The sequence below is a fragment of the Micromys minutus genome (assembly GCF_963924665.1).
Source record: "Micromys minutus genome assembly, chromosome: 23".
In the NCBI taxonomy this organism is placed as follows: Eukaryota; Metazoa; Chordata; class Mammalia; order Rodentia; family Muridae; genus Micromys; species Micromys minutus.
In genome coordinates this window covers 10,917,698-10,934,324 of record NC_137958.1, presented here as the reverse complement: position 1 = coordinate 10,934,324, position 16,627 = coordinate 10,917,698, and the positions used below count along the sequence as shown (strand labels likewise).

Genomic DNA, 16,627 nt, shown 5'->3' with positions numbered 1-16,627 from the left:
GCTCTCTGCGTGAAGTTTGCGTTTGACGGCCTAGATCCCGAGCGATGTTGGCCTGGCTCTGACCTGGTTGGGTGTTTTGAGTCACCAGCGACCTCCTGACAGCTTCAGCACTAGTTTTCACCTCTCCCTAGGCCACCTGGTGACCCCAGGACTGATTGGGGAATGATTCTGAGCGATTTCCTACTGCTGATGATCTCACAGGGACCAGCTGACCACAGGGCTGGGCAGCGAGACAGGTGTGCCCCCTTAGAGTCTGGATTTGAGTGGAAGGACACACGTCAGAGTCCCCTCTTTCTGCTGGGCCCATTTTATCGTCTCGAAACCCACCGGACTCCAGCGGCACCACTTTGACATGCCGAGGCCAGCTGACTGGAGCATGGGTGTCCCCCAGATCCCAGTCTTCAGAGCAGGCCCAATGGAGTCAGCCAGGGTGTGGCCCACGAAGACTGGCAGGTCAGTTACTTCCCTCAACAGACAAGACCACAGACAGATGCTACACTTGCAGCAAGCAGCCTTTACCTCACCCTATAAAGGGGTTGATTATAGATTTTCTTGCACTACTCTCTAATTGTCTCATGATTGCATTCTTGAGGGCTGTGAACCAGGCGAAAATGGCCCCAAACAGCATTCCTCAGAGTTGGAACCGGAGTAGGCGCTAACCTTTTGTTTATTAACTCACTTAAATCTGAGTGCTTTTGCGTAAACAATATTGTGATTTGCTCACGTGGCAGACTGAAGATGCATAAAGTGTATTCTTTATCTGAAATAGTTGATGATGTCGTTGAGAAAACAAGAAGACACGCAAAGATCTTTAAAATCGAGTTGTCAGCTGGCTGTGATAGGGTTCCATTCCGTGCGGAGGTAGTTCTAGGGAAAGCGAGGAATCCTCAACAAGTTGTCTTGTTTTCCATGAGTTCAGGGTCACAGCCACCCAATCCCAGCGTCATTACTTCTCACATTCGCCTGCCACCCGTTGTCTCAGGCAGACACCGGGGCTTTCTTTAGCCAGTGGTGTTATTTGGGCGAGGGCCCTGCAGAACCTCAACGTCAAAAAAATCTGTAGTTCAACTCCCTGCGCCTCAATTTCCTGGCCCTACTCCACGCCCTCGATCCTCAACGTGAAGCTGGCTTCTTTCCTCCCAGAGGTGGCTCACTAAAGCCAAGAGAAGGCGTCCCCGCAGCCTGGCCGCGGGTGGGGGAGGCACAGCCTGGGTGCCGCGCCGGCGGTGTCGGGCTGTGTCTAGGAGCGCGCCCCCGCCGCGGAGTCTCAGCGTCCGCTTACGGCCTCTCAGCCAGCCGCGCCGGGGGCGCGCACGGCGCGCTGCGGGGGGCGCGCACGCTGGAGGCTGGCCTGCCCGCGGCGCGGGGGAAAGTTGAGTTGGGAGAAGTTGGGAGCGGCGGGGGCGCGCCCCGGGGTGGGCACCGGGAAATCGTCGGGAGCGCGCGAGGGTTCCGGAGGATCAGGGGAGACCCGGAGACCCCCCGGGACACGAAATCTAGAGCTAGCGGGTAAGCAGTTAGGTGGCGGAGAGGGAGGGTGAGGGCCTCGGAAGGGGGGGGTGGACTGGAGACTCGGGCGCCGAGGGAGTGGAAGTGGAGGAAAGGGCGGAGACTGGGGCGCAGGGAGCGAGGTCTTAGGGAAAAGGATGGGGAGGCGAGTGGGAGTACGGGTCGGAAGCGAGATTCCGGGGTCCGCCTCTCAAGAGTTACCTAAAGCCAAGGTGCCGCGCCCCCTGTCACCAGGAGGAGGTAGTCTCAGGGAGCTGCTGCCTTCGGCTGGCTCTCCCACTCCGGGGCGGGTTCTAGACGACCCTCTGCCCCAGAAACTCCCTAGTTTGGGAGTTGCCCAGTTTGGGGGTTGCCTGGGACCGCAACCCCCGGATCTCGGGATTGAGAGGTGGAGCTGTGTAAAGGGTTGGCGGGTCAGGTCAGGACAAGAGGTCAGACAGAAGGGGGAGTAGCTGGGTGAGGGTGGGAGGGACCAGCCAGAAGTTTTGAGTCCTAGGGGGCTGCCTTCTCTGTAGGGAGCTCCTTGCTTGGGTGTGGAGGGAGGGCTGCCTCAAATCTAGGTCCATTTTAGCAAACTCTCTCCGCCCTCACCAGCCCCACAGCCAAGAGCTGTGGAATGTACGAATTCACTTGGGGAATGGTTAATGCCCAAGTGGGGGTCCGGAGTGCTAATCCCTTGGGCTGGGGGAGAGATGCTAATCCTTCGGGCCCGTCGGGGCTGGTCCGGGGAATGTGCCCCCACTAGGATTATCGGTACCGATGCCCTGGACAGAGGCTGCTTTGTATTCTACGACAGCGAAGGGGGGGCATGGGTAGAGGGAGGAGGGCTTGGTGGCAGAACACACTGGGGCGAAGCCTGGAGGTGGGAGTGAGCACCTGCAGGTGGTGAGCACAGATTCCCTATACCCCTCCTAGACTAGGTCCCCTCCCTGACACCTCTCTCCCACACTGATGGGCCCTGGCTGAAGGCCTGCTTAGGGGGGAGGTGGAAAGAGCAGTCAGCTGAGTTGGAGTTCTTGCCAGGAATGTGTGGCCCAGACTCCCCACCCTGGGCTGATCCCCCCCAGACCTCAATTATTTGACCCTATACTAGCCCATCTCATTGTCAAGGTAGCCATAAATCAGGCACCCTGACATCCTCAGCAGCACCCAAGCATCTTAGTACTGTTACCTTTTGAGAGAGCATTGGGTGGTCCCCTCACTGTGCATGCACCCCAGTTTGCACTGCTTGGATTTCCTCTACCCCCAACACAACTCACAACCGACAGTCATCATCAGGAGGGCCGTCCCGCCACTCAGATTTTCCTGGCCCAGGGCTAGGGAGGGAAGGGATAGAGAGACTGCCCCCTCAGGGTTTCTGTGCCCACCCCCCTGACGATGTCACGTGCCCCTCCCCCATTATAAGCCCGCTGTCCAGCTTCTCGGTTCTGTCTACTGAGTGAGTGGAGCTGTGTCTCTGTTCTGCTCTGGGAAGCCTGTTTGTCTTATGTCTGGGAGGGGGTTAGTGTTGCTGGCCTGCCTGCCTTGTGGGGTGCCCCCTCTGTACTTGCAGGACCTCTTCTTTCCTTTTTGGGTTCTCTCCAAAGTTCTTTCTAGTCCTTCTCCTTTCTGTTTGGGAAGCCAGCGCCTTGGCCTCCACACCCCTCTTGCCCTGTGGGGTGTCTCACTTCCTACCACACCCCTTTCTGGTCTCAGGCTCACCTCTCCCCCTCATCCCCCCATTCCTGTTCCTGTCTGGCCCTTCACTCCCAGTCTTTCTTCTCTTTCTCATTCCCCCCCTCATCTCTTCTACTTTGTTTCCAGAGTTCGGCCTTAACCCCGTCCTGCCTCGTTGTGTGTCTCCTCCCTTTCTGTCTCTGTTCTCTCAGCTGTCTTTGGTCTTCTCCTCCTATACATACTTTGCTCTTTGTTCTAAGGGGCCGCTGTGAGGCCCTTCTTAGTCTAGAAGGATCTTGTTCGGTCAGAGAACGGAGGCTCCTTTCCTTCCTCTATCTAGGCTGGGGGCTGGCCTCCTCTTCACTGATGGTGACGCGCCCTTTCCCCCACTCAGGTTATGCCTCCACCTTGTTGCCCTGAAAGCCGAAGCGACAGCGAGAAGGGCTAAGATTTGGCCATGAGCAGCGCCCCCAGGCGCCCCGCCTCGGGCGCAGATTCTTTGCACACGGTAAGTACTGCCCGCAGGTGAACTAACCGGCCCAGAGAAAGAGGTGCTCTAGTCCAGGCTCCAGTGGGGGTGGGTGGGGTGCAGAAACTACAAAAAAAAAAAAAAAGAGGCTATGCTGGATTGAGAAGATAGCCATTCACACCCAAACTTTGCAGAGTGTGTGAGGATGCTGAAATGGGGAGGGGGACAGGTGGCCTCTATTTGCTTGAGGAGTTGAGGGCAGTTTAACTGCAGTTGGAGGAGTTTGAGGACCCTGGCTTTTAAACCCTGTTAACTTTGATTGGGTCTTAACTGCATAGGCCCCCAAAAAGGTCTATACACACACTTATACACACCAAGGTTTTAGTTAGAGCTTGCCAGCAGTGACTGGCCCCGCCCCTGGCCCACGTGCTGTCCAGGCCCGCCCCACCCCCCCCCCCCAATGTGGCCACTACCCCACATGGCCTTATTCTGATTTTCCTAAGAAGTCTAATGATTAACTCCGGTGGCACAATCAGCTGCATTATATTGGTCACTGTGGCCCATCGGGGCACGTGACTGGGAAGGGACACTGGCTGGTGCCCTCCCCCTTCTTCTAGGTTCACCCCTGCCGCCATGGACTTCCTCCTACAACCTCAGGTTCGAGGAGATGACCCATTCCCCCTCCCCACAAGCTCCTGGAGCCGGTGCCTTGCTAGCTCCTCTGCTGCTTCCTCCCTGCCGGCTTCCTCCTGCCCAGCTGCTTCTCCTGGAAATGGGGCGAGTGCTCGGGGTAGTCTGCTGGAGCTGCAGAGAGATAGGCTAGGCAGGACCTCCCTTCTCCAGTCACTTGTCCGTGCCTGCCCTAGGTGGCTTTTTTTTTTTTCTGTGTTCCCCATTACCCCTGCATGTCTCCCCAAGATTGATCCTCCTCCCTGGCTCTTCCTTGTGTGACAGCAGCTGGCACTGCCATGGAAGGGGCGGCATACCCTGGCCTTTGGAGGTCCTGATGCCCTTCAGGTCCTGGAGCTCTTGAGCAAATATTTGGTGGTGGCGCCTGGAGCTGAAACCTGCTGGGGGTGGGGTGGGCAGGGGGCTGGACCAAGCTGCTGGTCGGATAGCCAGGCTGAGCTTTCCTGCAGTTCTGGCCTGCGCTGGCCTCACTGGTGCTGTCAGCTGCTGCACTCCCGCAGGATGACTCAGGTGGGGGGAGTGGGGGTGGGGTGAGGGGCGGGGCTGGCTGGCTGGCTGTGAGGGGAGGGTAGTGCCACCTGCCGGGGTGGGCATGTGTGCTGCTACGGAAGGGGATGGGGGCTTTCTGGGCAAGCAAGAACATGCATTCCTGTCCGGGCAGGGATAGATTTGACTCAGATCAACTCTGGGGCAGGTAGTATAGATGCCTTCAGAAGTTACTTTTAAGGCTCAGCAGTTATCAGCCAAAGGGATTTCTTCTGCCACAGTAACTGGGAAGTTCACATTCTGTCTGGCTTCTGAAGGGCTAGACTGGGAATTCTGTGGTGTCTTCTAGTGTGGGCCTGCCCTGGGTTAATTGGGCCAGACTATCGCACAAGGGGGGTAAGTGCTGAGGAACTAGGTCCCTGGCATTGGAGATCATAGTTGCTGAGGATGTGGGATTAGGTCCCTGAATTTGAGGAGATGGGTTGCTGTACATGGAGACTCAGTTTGTGTGTTTGAGATTATAGGTTGCTGGCATTACTGAATCTCAAATTCTGGGCAGGTCAGGGCTTTTGGGTACAGTTCCCAGTGAATCCCATGTGCTCTCTCCACGCTTCCTTCTCACAGCCAGAGCCAGAGAGCCTGAGCCCCGGAACTCCTGGGTTCCCTGAGCAAGAGGAAGATGAACTTCGTACCTTAGGTGTGGAGCGGTTCGAGGAGATCCTCCAGGAGGCTGGATCCCGAGGAGGAGAAGAGCCAGGCCGCAGTTACGGGGAAGAAGACTTTGAATGTGAGGAGGCAGACAGGGAAGGGAGGCTGAGGGATCAGGTTAGACTGTCCAGCAGAGACTGGGCTAGGTAATTGTGGGCGAGGGGCTGTGGGGCCTGCCTGCAGCCAAGCCTCTGTTCCCTGCAGACCACCGCCAGTCCTCCCACCATATCCATCATCCACTGTCCACTCACCTGCCTCCCGATGCCCGCCGTCGCAAGACTCCCCAGGGCCAAGGACGGAAACCTCGGAGGCGCCCTGGAGCCTCTCCCACTGGAGAGACCCCCACTATTGAGGAAGGGGAGGAAGATGAGGATGAAGCCAATGAAGCTGAAGGGTTCAGAGCTCCCCCACAACAACCGTCTCCTGCCGTTACACCCTCTGCAGTTCAGGTAAGTGGTATCTTGTCCTCTGGGAGGGGAACTGTTTGCAGGGTCCTGGCCTGGCCTACCCTTTCTATATGGGTTCTTGTTGCAGTTCTTTCTCCAAGAGGATGAAGGTACAGAAAGGAAGGCAGAGAGAACCAGCCCATCTCCCCCTACACAGACACCCCACCAGGAGGCAGCTCCTCGGGCCAGCAAAGGGGCACAGACAGGGTAAGTGCATTGTACTCAGTGTCCCAAGTAGACATCCCCTCACTAGAGCAGGTGTGAAGGATGGCAGGAGGCCAGAGCTAACCAGCCTAGGTCCCTCTTACCAGCAAGGCCTTACAGCCAGGCTGAGTGGATGCTGAGGAGGGCACCGCATGATAGAATGGGGCTCACTGGCCTTGATAAGGATTACAGGGTGGCTTAGCAATCTAAGCTGCCCCCTTCCCTAGCAATGGCTTAGGCACTGGGCCAAGGACAAAGTACCTGCTGGAGCCCCCTCTTGTTTCTGAAAGTTGCCAGTGTACCCATCTGGAAATGCCACCACATGAAGTGATAGTGGAACACCACTACATCCAGTGATCCAGCTCCAGCAGTCACTACCTGGAGTTGATAGGAGTTTGGGGGCACTAGCCAGAGAAGGCTTCCAGGAGGAAATGACTTTGAATGAAACCTCAAGGTTATGACTATCACAGACCTGTTGTTTCCTGGGTACCAGGCAGAGTGCTGTGCCATGGACATAAAGGGCATGAGGACAAATGCATAGGCTCACTGGGTGCCAGGCTGGCAGGAGAGCAGGTGGGAGCCGCAGGGAAAGCCTGGCACCCAGGAAGGAAAGAAGAAGCAGGCAAGACTGAGACAGTAAGGCCAAGGGGCTGGTGTTGGCAGAGACTAGGAGTTCGCTGGAACTAGTGTCTCTGGGGGGCAAAGCATCGGTATCTGCTGCAGTTCCAAAGTTCATTTCCAGGTTAAAGGGGAAGGGAATGAATGAATGTTGGTACATGCTAGGTTAAATCTCACCTTCTTAAACACCAAGGTATGCTGGCTTTGCCAAGTAGTGAGGAAGGTTTCTATCCAGATGAGCCTTGTGGGTACTGCTGGGCTGTACCACAATATGAAAGGCTGGAGCTGGGCTTCAGACACTGGCTGTGGGCTGTTAGAATCCTCAGTCTTTCCAAGAGTAGAAGCCAGGCAGGCTGGGGTACATGTGGTTTTCTGACTAGGAAGGAAGCTGACTCGGGGGCTCATGGCTGTTCTGTCTGCAGAACTGTGGTGGAAGAGACGGTGGCAGTGGGGAGTGGCACAGCTGGAGGTGATGATGGAGGTGCTGCAGGGCGTCCCTTGACCAAAGCCCAGCCTGGACATAGAAGTTACAACCTTCAGGAAAGAAGACGAATTGGCAGTATGACCGGGGTGGAGCAGGCACTATTGCCCAGGGTCCCTACTGATGAAAGTGAGGCTCAGACGCTGGCCACAGCTGACCTTGACCTCATGAAAAGTGAGTGCTGCTGAGGCCCATGGCAATCTCATCATTGGTGGGACACGGGATAAGAACAGTAAGAAACTGATCCTGGCTCTCTACCCACCCACAGGTCACCGTTTTGAGGACGTTCCTGGGGTACGGCGACACTTGGTGAGGAAGAATGCCAAAGGGTCTACACAGGCTTCCCGGGAAGGCCGAGAGCCTGGCCCCACACCTCGGGCACGACCACGGGCCCCCCATAAGCCCCATGAGGTACACCTGTCTATTTTATGTCTTCCATCTCCTCCCCTTCCACCAAGCAGAGCAGTAGTGACATGGAGCCCCAGAGCTGCCTCTTCTAGGGACGGCTGCCCACTGCATCCTTAGGGCAGTAAGATCTCATGCATGGTACTGTGTTTCATGTCTGAGCCTTCAGTGAGGTGTGTACTATGGCCATCTGCTGGTTGGCTACAGTAAGGAAATACCGAAGAACCTTCAGGCTCCCTCCATATAGCACTTGTCTTCAAAGCCCAGCCTCCCTGCCCAGCTGGTGAAGGTGTTGGCCAGGTGGTATCAGCCATAAACCAGCTGTTCCTTGGCCAAGGTTACTTTGTTATTTAGGGACACTGCCCATCTTATAGAGTGTAGGGCTCTGAACTTTGACATAGTGGTTTTTTTTTTTTAATGTTTTTATTGAAGTATAATATATAATATATAATAGTGGTAAATTGCACCTGTGCTGAATGTCCAGTCCAAGGTCTTGTTGCACCCACGCCACCCAGATGGCCACTGTCCAGCTAGAGCCTGTTTCTGACCCTCAGCAACCTTTCCTGCCACCACCCTGGCCTGTTCTAGAGAGGTGGCTGTCTCGTAGCGTTCTTATTTTCAGTTTTTCAGGAAGGGAATCAGAGAGAGATGGGGGTCTCACTTTGGAGTCCAGACTATCTTGGAATCACTTTGGAACCCACTGGCCACATATTCAAGGCAGTTCTGCCTCAGCCCTCTGTGCCTTGGCATCCCAAGGGCTGGGACGACAGAAATACTACACACCACTCAGCTGCCGCTAGTCTTGTCAGTCCTGTATGGATGGGTCTCCAGAAGCCCATGGCTTCCTTGTATGGTGACTGCACTTGGCTCTATGAGTCCTGTTCACAGACTTGACTCAGTCCTTTATCTGCCATGGAGGTGGGCATCATTGACATTTTACAGATGAGGGAAATTCATGTCTGACTAATCAGTCATGCATGCCTCTGCTCCATCACCATGTTTCATGGGTACCTTCCCCCTCTGATGCTGCCTTTCCAGACATAGATCCCAGCATCCTCTGACACTGTTTCCTGCAGCACTTTCTCATCTTGTTTCAAGGTGTTTGTGGAGCTGAATGAGTTGCTGTTGGACAAAAACCAGGAGCCTCAGTGGCGGGAGACAGCCCGCTGGATAAAATTTGAGGAGGATGTGGAAGAGGAGACTGAGCGCTGGGGGAAGCCTCACGTGGCCTCACTGTCCTTCCGAAGCCTCCTGGAGCTCCGCAGGACACTGGCCCATGGTACACTTCCATTTACCTGCTACGAGAACTCTTTGCTTCTAGCTCCATAACTGAAGCTCTTTTTTTAGGTGCTAAAATGACTTGAGGCAAAAATTTTTATGGAAAATGACTGAAATTCCTGGCGTGCCTTGTTAGCAAGTTTCATTTTAGTGATACGTCTAATACCCCAGACTAACTTTGAACTCACTGTGTAGCTGATACTCACCTTGAACTCCTTATCCTTCTGCCTTTACCTCCTGAGTCCTGGAATTACTGGCATGTACCACCACACCCAGCCTGTGTGTTAACATCTTAGAGGATAAGGGAATATTACCTAACCAGTAAGGCTGTCTAAACTTCACTAAAAACCACAGGTGCGGGACTCCAGTGGACTTGCTTCCTCCTTCCTGTTGGGCAATCACTCCCAGTTGTTCTTTGAAAGGTTGTTTCTAAGCAGCTGAGGACTGAGGTCTCTGCTGTTGGAATTGTTTCCAAAGAGAAAGCAAATAGCTGCAAGTGAGGTTTCTGGGATTTGGGTGAAATGCCAGAGGGAGGGGAGAGCTTTATCTCTTAGGCTGTTTTGGCTGCTCAGAAGCTCTTGAGTCTGTTTATTCCTTAGTTCTTTGTTCTGCACAGTTGACCTTGCCAGATAAGTGTCTGTTAGCTTTTGAAAGGAGTTTCATTTCTATACGTCTTTGACCAGCAAGCCCCCACTGGGCTTGCAGAAGTGAAGCAGGAAGTCAGGGAACTTTCAGTTGATCCCAGGTTGCCATGTGGACAAGGCCACAGGCTAGCTGGAACATCATGGGGAGGCAGCCCTGTGGGTTAATAACAGGAGTAACTAAATCGTGGGAGTTTCAGTCAGTCTCATGTAGTGTTCCTAGGAGGGGGAAAGGATGGGCACAAAGAGGTCAGAAGATAAATTAGCAGCAGCTTTAGGGGCAGAGCTGGCACTCAAGTCTAGGCCTTGGCCTACACTACCTAGCTGCCCAGCCTGTCCCCACTCCCCCTCATATCTGCTCCCTACTGTTGCTGTTGGTTCTGGGGTGACAAGTTGTCTCTACCACCTATGGCAGGAGCTGTGCTCTTGGACCTCGATCAGCAGACTCTGCCTGGGGTGGCCCATCAGGTGGTCGAGCAGATGGTCATCTCTGACCAGATCAAGGCAGAGGATAGAGCCAATGTGCTACGAGCCCTTCTACTGAAGCACAGGTATGACCTTTAGGCCAGGAAAGCCCAGTCACATCCCGCCTACCTGGCCCTAGCCCCACTGTGGCCTTTCCTGATGCTCATTGTCCTCTGTCCACTAGCCACCCAAGTGACGAGAAAGAGTTCTCCTTCCCCCGGAACATCTCAGCGGGCTCTCTAGGCTCTCTACTGGGGCATCACCATGCCCAGGGGACTGAGAGTGATCCTCATGTCACTGAGCCTCTCATTGGCGGTGTTCCTGAGACCCGACTGGAGGTGGACAGAGAGGTGAAGAGGGATGGGTCCTGCTAAGGGGCTGGCAGGAGGGTCTGAGCAAACCCAGTGTAGAAATGCAGCCAGGGCTTGTGCTGCCTGGACTGAGTTCTGTCCTGTTCCTCCCACCCCAACCCGCAGCGTGAGCTACCACCCCCAGCCCCGCCTGCAGGTATTACCCGCTCCAAGTCCAAGCATGAGCTGAAGCTGCTGGAGAAGATCCCTGAGAACGCGGAGGCTACGGTGGTCCTCGTGGGTATGTGAGGAGAAGCTAGGGGGTGTTAGAAACTGGGCTTTTGGGCCATCCAGGACCTGGAAAATAGAGGGGTCCTGCCACCTGCTCTTGCCCATAGTGGCTCCACATCCCTAGGCTGTGTGGAGTTCCTCTCCCGTCCTACCATGGCCTTCGTGCGCCTGCGGGAGGCTGTGGAGCTGGATGCAGTACTAGAGGTGCCTGTGCCTGTGCGTTTCCTCTTCTTGCTGCTGGGCCCCAGCAGCGCCAACATGGACTACCACGAGATCGGTCGGTCCATCTCCACCCTCATGTCTGACAAGGTCAGCTGCTTCTCCTTCGACTTTCTCCTGTAACCCTGACACTAACTTTGTTCAGCCCCAGTTCCCAGCCTCTGCCCCCTTCTTGTGTACTCCCTTATCTCTGTCTGCTTGGGCAGCAATTCCACGAAGCAGCCTACCTGGCGGATGAGCGAGACGACTTGCTGACTGCTATCAATGCCTTCCTGGACTGCAGTGTTGTGTTACCACCTTCGGAAGTGCAGGGCGAGGAGCTGCTGCGGTCTGTTGCCCATTTCCAACGCCAGATGCTAAAGAAGCGGGAAGAGCAGGGCCGCCTGCTGCCCCCTGGGGCTGGGCTAGAGCCCAAGTCTGCCCAAGATAAGGGTACGCCCGCCCGAGTAAGCCTGGGCCACGTGATGCTACCTTAAGGAGGGAGCTCATGAGCAGTGGATGGTCTGTAGGCACCTGAGCAGAAACCAACTACATTAGCTCTCTAGTTAGTGTGGTTTGCATTCATGGAGGAGGGCCTGATGGGGTGGGTTGGAGGGTGCCACAGGCGCCCTGATGGAGGCCTGGGTTGCAGCACTCCTGCAGATGGTAGAGGTGGCAGATGCAGCTGAAGATGATCCCCTTCGGAGGACAGGCCGGCCCTTTGGGGGGCTGATCCGTGATGTGCGCCGGCGCTATCCCCACTACCTGAGTGACTTCCGAGATGCACTTGACCCCCAGTGCCTGGCTGCTGTTATTTTCATCTACTTTGCCGCCCTGTCTCCTGCCATCACCTTTGGGGGGCTACTGGGTAAGAAGAGGTTTTATCGGGAGTGGCAGTTGTGCACAGGCCTGGCCACCAGGTGCTGAGCTTGCTCCTTTCCCCCTCCAGGTGAGAAGACACAGAACCTGATAGGAGTTTCCGAGCTGATCATGTCTACAGCACTCCAGGGAGTGATCTTCTGCCTGCTGGGGGCTCAGCCACTGCTGGTAATTGGCTTCTCTGGGCCTCTGCTGGTCTTCGAGGAGGCCTTCTTCTCGGTAAATGCTCTTTCTGTCCCATTAGACTGTCCTTCCCAGACATGGTTTCTGGCACCCCTAAGGGCTTCTCACCTTTCCTGCTCAGTTCTGCAGTAGCAACCAGCTGGAGTACTTGGTAGGTCGAGTGTGGATTGGCTTCTGGCTGGTGATCCTGGCCCTGCTCATGGTGGCTCTGGAGGGGAGCTTCCTGGTTCGCTTTGTCTCCCGATTCACCCAGGAGATCTTTGCCTTCCTCATATCACTCATCTTCATCTACGAGACCTTCTATAAGTTGATCAAGGTGGGCATACGTGGGTACAAAGGAACCTGGGGCATCCTGTCTCTTCCTTAGGGGAAAATGTTTTAATTCAATTCTACCCACTATCTGTGTATGCATGCACACAGCTGTGTCACAGTGCCCATGTGGTGATCAGAGGACAACCCAAGGGAACTGGTTCACTCTTTCACCTTTTGATGAACCTCAGATTGTCAGGCTTAGCATCAAGCACCTTTACCCATGGAGCCATTTTTCTGGCTCCATCCACCCTTGCTTTTCTCATTTTATGTCTATATATGTCTTGTATCTTGGTTCTTCCTTCTGGACTACAGCCAGGCTAATTCCGACGTCCCCTGGAGTCTGTTCATGAGCACAGAGTAACATGGAGTCAAGAGAGGGTTGGAGGAGGTGGGTAAAGCAGGAAGCCCACTGGGAGTGTGGTAGAGATGAAATACAGGGCTACAGCTGGCCTTCCGGCCCTCCTAACCCCACCCCATCCTTCCCATGGTCTCATCCTCATCAACACGGGGCATCACATCAATCTTTTCAAAAACCCATAGGTTTTTTAAAAGATATACTTACTCATTTTATGTATATGAGTACACTGTTGCTGTCTTCAGACACACCATAAGAGGGCATCACATCCCATTAAAGATGTTTGTGAGCCACCTTGTGGTTACTGAGAATTGAACTCAGGACCTTGGAAGAACAATCAGTACTTTTAACTGCTGAGTCATCTCTCCAACCTCAAACTCACATATTTTGAATAGCAAGGATAACATACACTTTCATTAGAATCCAAGAGTGTAAAAATGAAGGCCCAGAGATGGTACACCCAGTCACAGTGTAGGTATCTAATGCACAGGCGTCTCGGGAGTCCCGGTCCTCCATGCTCATGGTCTCTTTCCTCAGCCTTTGGAGCTCAGCCTTGGCTCTGGCTCTCTCCCTCTGTCCCAGGTAGTCTTATGCTTGCTTATATCGGACTCTCTAGTCCCGTCTAAGTCTTTTGCTTTGATTTCATTTTCAGTCTCAGAATCTTTATTACATACATCATGATTGCTCAACATGAGGCTGAACAGTTGGTTTTCAAAGTCTGAATATTTTCTAGATATCTACATGTAAGTGACTGAAAATATTTGGCATTTTAAAAAGTGAAATTCTGAGCAGGCACGTATGTGAAGAGAAACATGCCATCCATAGATAGGAACAGTTAAGAAGCTGCTCCAGGACATGGTCCATGCAACCTTTGGCCAGTGAAGATGAAGAAGGTTACTTCTCAGAACACCATAATAGGGACTAGGGCTTATCTCAGTGGTAGAGTACTGGCCTAAAAGTGCAAGGCCCTGTGTTTGGTTCTTAGCTTCAGAAAGAAATTAAAACCTAGAGTCAAAATGCATAATAATAAAATAAGATTAAATGTAATTTGGGCTTTTTGGGGGACTCGAAAGTAATGGAAAAACTTGTGTTGAAGTACATTAGGAAGTGTTGAGGCTGGGTGCAATGGTATACCCTTGATCCTAGCATTCCCCAGAGGACGCAGAGGCTGGTAGATCTCTGTGAATTTGAGACCAGCCAGGGTTGCACAGAGAGACCTTGTCTTGAAAGGGGAAGATGAAATATTGGTAGAAGGCAAGCAAAGGTCAAGTTACTTGCCACCCTGCCTGATGATTTGAATTTGACCCTTGGGACCCACCTAAAAGGAGAACTGCTTCCCAACAGTCATTTCAACCTCCACAGTGGGTGCTATGGGCGGTACATGCATGCCCCTCCCACACCTATGTATATACATGTATGCATACATTTACACAATAAATGTAATAAAGTAAAAGAAAAAAAGTAATATTGGTGCAAAAACTAATGAAGGAAGTGAAAGCAGTTTCCACACATTTCATACCCTGTATGTCTGGTCAGACCCCATGCATGTGAATTTGTGATGGTATCTTTTTTTTTTTTTTTTTTTTTTTGAGATAATGATTTAGTGTTAACTTTAGACTGGGTCAAATTTTTAAGAATATGGAACACTGGAGAATTGCATATCATCCCTTGCACAGGGCCATTCTGATCTTCTCTGTATCCAAATTTAGTACATGTACTGCTGAAACAAGCGCTAAGTCATTTTTTAACCTAGTAAGACAAGCTTCTCGAAGGCAGGCTGGCCTCTGCCAAACTCCCACTCTAGCCTGCTCACATCCAGCCTGGCCCCAGCTCATCCCATGGTCCCGTGACTCCTTTCCAGATCTTCCAGGAGCATCCCCTCCATGGCTGCTCAGCCTCCAACGACTCAGAGGCAGGCAGCAGCAGTAACAATATGACTTGGGCAGCAACCACACTGGTACCAGACAACAGCAGTACATCTGGACAGCCTGGGCAAGAGAGGCCCCGGGGCCAGCCTAACACAGCCTTGCTATCGCTGGTGCTAATGGCTGGCACTTTCTTCATTGCCTTTTTCCTGCGCAAATTCAAGAACAGCCGGTTCTTCCCTGGCCGGGTATGTGCGTTTGCAGACTGGAGGAGCTGAAGATAGGGAGGGGATGGCTTGGAAGTATTGGGGGATTGCATGGGACAAGAAGCCTCTGAGCATGGTGCTTGCCCTCTTAGATCCGGCGGGTAATTGGGGACTTTGGGGTGCCCATCGCGATCCTCATCATGGTGCTTGTGGATTACAGTATTGAGGACACCTACACCCAGGTAAGTAAGGCATTGCACAAGTGGCAGAGAGGTGCTGCTGCCCTGGGCGGTTCCCACCCCTTGGTTCTGGTGTTCCTCCGTGTTACAGCACACTGTCTCTGCCTTGTAGAAGCTGAGCGTGCCCGATGGATTCTCAGTGACAGCCCCAGACAAGCGGGGCTGGGTCATCAACCCCCTTGGAGAAAAGACCACCTTCCCCGTGTGGATGATGGTGGCCAGCCTGCTGCCTGCTGTTCTGGTGTTCATCCTTATCTTCATGGAGACACAGATCACCACGTGAGCCATCCTAGCTAAGGGATCAGGGTCCTCAGCCAGACTCAGGAATATGGGACCTATCACCATCGGGCAATGACCTCAGGGGACCCTGAATGCCAAGCTAAGTAGCTTCCTTTCCAGGTAGCAGAAATGTCACTGATGTTAGCTGGGGTTGGACAGGGCATAGGCATTGCAGGCTAGCCTAGCAGGCTTTGCCAGGAGAAATCCTGCAAGGTACAGGCTAAGGACACAAGTTCAGTTCTGTGAGGGTGGTCCAGTTCCAGTGGAATAGATAGAAACCACCAGAACCAGCAGGCCATGCTGGGATGTTATGATCCCCCACTCTGTGAGTAGCCTGGGTTTCACAATGCTTCCCTCCTCTCAGGCTGATCATCTCCAAGAAAGAGAGGATGCTGCAGAAGGGCTCTGGCTTCCACCTCGATCTGTTGCTCATTGTAGCCATGGGTGGCATCTGTGCCCTCTTTGGCCTGCCTTGGTTGGCTGCTGCCACTGTCCGCTCTGTCACTCATGCCAATGCACTCACTGTCATGAGCAAGGCTGTGGCACCTGGAGACAAACCCAAGATTCAGGAAGTCAAGGAACAGCGGGTGACAGGGCTGCTGGTGGCCCTGCTTGTGGGTATGCTGCCTATACTCCGAACGTCACCTTTCATGGGAGGTCCCAAGGTTTACCAACTGGAGGGGACCAACTGTTTCTTCCCCTTTCCCAGGCCTCTCCATGGTCATTGGGGACTTACTTCGGCAGATCCCCCTGGCTGTGCTCTTTGGCATTTTCTTATACATGGGAGTCACTTCCCTTAATGGGATCCAATTCTACGAGCGGTTGCACCTGCTACTCATGCCGCCCAAACACCACCCAGACGTTACCTATGTCAAGAAGGTTAGTTCTTGCACCGAAGGCCAGCCTTGGCCAGCCTGTGTGCCTCCTCCCTGTCCAGAGCAGCTCTGGAAATCCTCGTGGTACTTCATCTCCTCATCTCTGCCTCCAGGTTCGGACCATGCGGATGCACCTGTTCACCGCCTTGCAGTTGCTCTGCCTGGCCCTGCTTTGGGCGGTCATGTCCACAGCTGCTTCCCTGGCCTTCCCCTTCATCCTCATCCTCACAGTGCCTTTGCGAATGGTGGTACTTACCCGCATCTTCACTGAGCGAGAAATGAAATGTGTAAGCACCCCTCGCCCTCTTCTCTCTTTCAGTCCTCTCGCCCATGATTCCATAATGGTCAGCCCTTCCTTCCTTCCTTCTCACAGCTGGATGCTAATGAGGCAGAGCCAGTGTTTGATGAACGTGAAGGTGTGGATGAGTACAACGAGATGCCCATGCCCGTGTAGCTGCTGTCCAGAGGCCTAGCAGAGGGACTAAGGGGCAGGGGACAGGGGCTGGGGCTCCCCTCCTCCTGCCCCTCCTCATTTTTATTTAAGTGAATAATTTAAAGCCCCCTTCTCCCCACCCTGCAGTAAAGTGCTTCAACCCCAA

At 53.7% G+C, this 16,627-nt stretch overlaps 1 protein-coding gene across 1 annotated transcript; it reads left to right on the top strand.

The window, feature by feature from the left end:
* Nucleotides 1-1,362: 1,362 nt before the first annotated feature.
* On the top strand, nucleotides 1,363-16,619 carry SLC4A2 (solute carrier family 4 member 2). The gene is made up of 23 exons (XM_080936448.1): nucleotides 1,363-1,509; nucleotides 3,560-3,673; nucleotides 5,435-5,597; nucleotides 5,723-5,967; nucleotides 6,053-6,171; nucleotides 7,209-7,441; nucleotides 7,536-7,678; nucleotides 8,771-8,951; nucleotides 10,007-10,142; nucleotides 10,241-10,406; nucleotides 10,533-10,647; nucleotides 10,762-10,946; nucleotides 11,063-11,288; nucleotides 11,488-11,703; nucleotides 11,785-11,933; nucleotides 12,019-12,213; nucleotides 14,426-14,677; nucleotides 14,788-14,877; nucleotides 14,987-15,153; nucleotides 15,518-15,771; nucleotides 15,863-16,032; nucleotides 16,142-16,315; nucleotides 16,402-16,619. The coding sequence occupies exons 2-23, from the start codon at nucleotides 3,623-3,625 to the stop codon at nucleotides 16,480-16,482; spliced, it is 3,711 nt and encodes a 1,236-aa protein (XP_080792574.1). The 5' UTR covers nucleotides 1,363-1,509; nucleotides 3,560-3,622; the 3' UTR covers nucleotides 16,483-16,619.
* Nucleotides 16,620-16,627: the final 8 nt, after the last annotated feature.

Excerpts from the sequence above, each read along its gene's own strand:
- SLC4A2 (XM_080936448.1), top strand. The coding sequence starts at position 3,623 with ATGAGCAGCGCCCCCAGGCGCCCCGCCTCGGGCGCAGATTCTTTGCAC. Across the intron at positions 14,678-14,787 it reads GCCGGTTCTTCCCTGGCCGG|ATCCGGCGGGTAATTGGGGA; the intron begins GTATGTGCGTTT and ends TTGCCCTCTTAG. Across the intron at positions 16,033-16,141 it reads ACGTTACCTATGTCAAGAAG|GTTCGGACCATGCGGATGCA; the intron begins GTTAGTTCTTGC and ends CTCTGCCTCCAG.